At 42.1% G+C, this 3,854-nt stretch overlaps 1 protein-coding gene across 1 annotated transcript; it reads left to right on the top strand.

Moving 5' to 3' along the window:
• Nucleotides 1-361: 361 nt before the first annotated feature.
• Nucleotides 362-3,471, top strand: dph3 (diphthamide biosynthesis 3). The gene is made up of 3 exons (XM_030782743.1): nucleotides 362-478; nucleotides 2,833-2,907; nucleotides 3,291-3,471. The coding sequence occupies exons 1-3, from the start codon at nucleotides 371-373 to the stop codon at nucleotides 3,363-3,365; spliced, it is 258 nt and encodes an 85-aa protein (XP_030638603.1). The 5' UTR covers nucleotides 362-370; the 3' UTR covers nucleotides 3,366-3,471.
• The last annotated feature ends 383 nt before the right edge of the window (nucleotides 3,472-3,854 follow it).

The raw sequence follows: 3,854 nt of genomic DNA, 5'->3' as shown, positions 1-3,854 counted from the left end.
GTCAGATGTAGGAGTGATATAGTTGTTGACATACTGTAATTATCCATATCTAAGCGATAAAAAGCTTAGATAGACATTTTACAGAGGGCACTAGGGCTGTGTAGCTCATGAAACTATTGATATTAAAAGAGTTAATGAAAGAAAGTGACTGTGGATGGTGTGTATTTCGATTCAGTTAACTCGTGTACTCTCACTCAGATATCTCGGAGGAAGGGCGCTCTCTGGCGGCCAGTTATTAAAAAAAGCCCACGAAAAGGATGACGTAGGTTGACGAAACTTGGTTTGCTGTCAACGTCAAACTGCCGCGACAGCGCACCACTGAGGAGCAGCATGCGGCGTGTTTTTCTTGACTAAACTTTAAGGCTTCAAGATGTCTGTATATCACGACGAAGTTGAAATTGAAGACTTTGAATATGATGAGGAAACTGAAACATACTATTACCCTTGTCCATGTGGGGACAGGTTTGCCATTACAAGGGTAAGTTGATTTGTTTACGTATTAAATACCATGCTGTCATATATCTTGGGTTCCACATGGGTGTTTGTGTGACCAAAAGACAGTTTGCAAAGAAGGACTAGAATTACAAGGGTATCTCCCATTCAGCATTAGATAAATACTTCGCTATTTTTTTTATAAAACCAGTCTTGTTACGTAAGGGTATGCCGGGTATGCCGGGAATGCCGGAAAAACAGAGACGCCTATTGCAGCGATTAACGTCATCACAGTGACTGTGTCCGAAATGGCATACTGCATACTACTCGCATACTGATCTTGACGGAAAAGTAATAAGTAGTATGTAGTACTTGTAAAGTGAAAATTAAAAAATATCTCAAAGCGTAGTAACTGCTGTGGTGACTGTATTTAAAGTTTTATGCAGGTTGGGTCAGAAATGATGTTTGTACGCGGAGTGGAGTGTAGTCTTAATGTTTACACGCAAAGTTGGAAATTTCAAGGTGTGATGGGAAACGTGATACGTTGGCTGACATTTTCGCAAGAATATGTTGGATTATATAATGCTGACGGCAAAATAACACATGAAAACGTCAAAGTTCACCGATGATCTAGACTAAACGATCTAACACTATATAATATGATCTTTTGTAGAAAGGCAAGCACCGCTAGTCTATCGCAGCCGCATTTAGAGTCTGTTGTTTAGAACGGTCCAGTTCACGTGACAGCGCTCACATATTTTCAACGATCCAGGATCTGTCAGTGTGATACAGACCACAGGTATATGCTTCTCTGTTCTGATTGATCTTTGCCCATTCTTCACCTCTGTGAAACTTTGCCGTTAGGTTCAGGCTCCGCTGATTCCGTTTCTTAAGCTTGGCACTTTGGACTACATTCTGGTTTAAACCAGAAATCGAGTCAGCACTTTGTTCGCCTCTGTAACATTACTTTTGTTGTCAGACTGGATTTTACACACGAGCTTTGTCAGAACATTAGCCCTTGGGTCTGGGCAAATGCGTGCCGGTGCTCAGCGGGCACCAAGGCAGCACCGGCACCAGCACCGCACTAGTGGAAAGAACTATCAGTATGTCGGCAGCTTACAGGTTTATCACTCCTACAGATAAAGAGTGCGTCTTTTTTTTTTTTTTAGCGCGCTCTTTTCTCCTGTCCTATCAGCTGCCAGGTTCAGAGGAACCCACTGTGCTGGTGACTGGCCATAATTGAGACATGAGCCTTTCCCATGTCAGACCATGAGTATTGTCTGTCATACCATGACTGTCCAGTCATTCTCCGGTCAGATAGCCCTGTCTGTGTCTGTGAGGGGAGCTCAGGGTCTGCTCCTCTATGATTTAGTATCGATAACACACAAACACGAGAGACAAATGGGATTTCATCCACAGTGTCGGCAAAGGTGCTCGTGAATGTGAAAGCTGAAATGAGAGGATGTTTGGTCTGAAGGGTTCGATGTGTAAGCTCCTCAGACAGGCCTGTGTTACTGAGAGTTCTCTCCATGAACTAGTCTGCATGAGAAACTTTTTTTAACCACCAGATGGCGCTGTCGTCAACTTGTCAACGCTGTCTTTCCCGCAGGAAAATTGGTGTTATGAGTGAAGCAGATTATTTTTACACACACACATATATAGATAGATAGATAGATAGATTTTGTCCCCTTGCCTGTAGTGGGTGATCTGACTTCTGTAACCTGTCCATTTAGTGTGGATTTGAAGGCTTTGATATGATTTTCAGTGGTGTTTTCATTCTCAGTGTTAGAGTGTGTTCATGAGAAGTTTCTGAATGAGACTTCGGTTCTTTCCTGTTCGGCGCTGTCGACTGTCACAGCTGTGCTCGTTTGAAACTTGTGTCATTCTAATTGAACTGTCATTGAGGTTGACATTTTGAAATGCCATGTATAGATGTGTGTATGAGGTTTGTTTTGGGCTGACCCAGCAGGATTGGACTGACATCTTGTCTTAAAGACATGAGGCAAAAACATTGCTTTGCCTAACATCCAGTTATGGGAATGAGAGTTAAATTAACAAGATTGTACATCACTCACAAAACGCTCTGCCCCTCAAAAACCAAATCTTTTTTCCTCTCAGCGTAGCCAGCACTACTGAGGACTCAGAGACTTAGTGTATGTTTGAGAGAATTTTAACATGTCTTAATGAACAACACACAAAAAAAAGGAAAAAACCAATTGTTTGATTGGAGAACAGTGTGAAGTAAGGACACACATTGTGGTTGGAGTTGTAAGGAGACAGAATCTCAGAAAAGCGTTAAAACATTCTCCTGTAATTTTCATAGGCCAAACTAGCGCAGTCTCTCTCTGATTGGACCTCGTTTGGAGAGCACGTAAAGTGACGTGACCTTGTGTTTTACAGGAAGACCTTGAAAACGGCGAAGAGGTCGCGACCTGCCCCAGTTGCTCTCTGATCGTGAAAGTAATTTACGACAAGGTGAGTTTTTCACGAAAGCCTTTTTTTTTTTTTTTTTTTTTGCGGCGAATTTCAAAATATTTCGCGTGTTTGTCATGACGGCGACCAGAAACACGTTGAGGCTGAAACAGAGCGAATCTGTTCGTTTATAATTAGCTAAAGTACGAGATGGGAAATAATTAAATATTTTTTTTCCAGCTGAGCTCCATTTAAATTTGACGTAGGCCTATTTTTAGATGGCAAGGTTTCTCTCTCAGATCAACCCTACTGAAGCTGCTGATTTTAACATCGGTTACCTGGTTCCTTCTGTGATAGGCTGACACATAAAAGCTTTTCAGGGTGACTGGCCGTTTGTGTTTCGGTCTGTCGTTCTGTGTCATCCACCTCTCCTCTCTCTTTCACAGGAAGAGTTTATGTGTGGAGAAACGATTGAAGCCCCAGCAAAGTCTGAGACCAAACTGGAGTTGGCACAGAGATGATAATGAGATCTCTCTCTCTCTCTCTCTCTCTTTCACGTCAGCGCACACTAACCCTGCTTCTAAACGACAGTACAGACCTTATAACCTCACCACGAAACAGAACGAATCTTCACAAGACAGTCCAAGGAGGAATACAAAAAATGACAATGTATCTTTTTAATGTTCTCATGGACTTAAAGGACATTTGGTGACTGTTGCATATTGCACATAGAGTTTTAATTTGGTTGTATATGCTATTTATTTTTTCTAGTATGTAAATACCACAGAACGGAGGTGTTACCTCCTCTGCCCTTGACAAATAAATACATGGAACTGTAAATGTTTGTGTTAGATTGATGTAATGAACCAGTTTGGACAACAGAACATGTGATTACAGTGTGAAAAACCTACAGGGTGAAGGGGGGTGGGGTGGGGGGCTCTTAAGCTCACCAGGTAACCAGAGCCCATTAAGTCAAGACTGTCCTAAAAACAATGGTCGGTAACTGTTCG

This window comes from Chanos chanos, chromosome 8 (genome assembly GCF_902362185.1).
Source record: "Chanos chanos chromosome 8, fChaCha1.1, whole genome shotgun sequence".
Taxonomy (NCBI): domain Eukaryota; kingdom Metazoa; phylum Chordata; class Actinopteri; order Gonorynchiformes; family Chanidae; genus Chanos; species Chanos chanos.
Note: the sequence above shows the minus strand (reverse complement) of the source record. Positions and strands in the feature narration are given on the sequence as shown.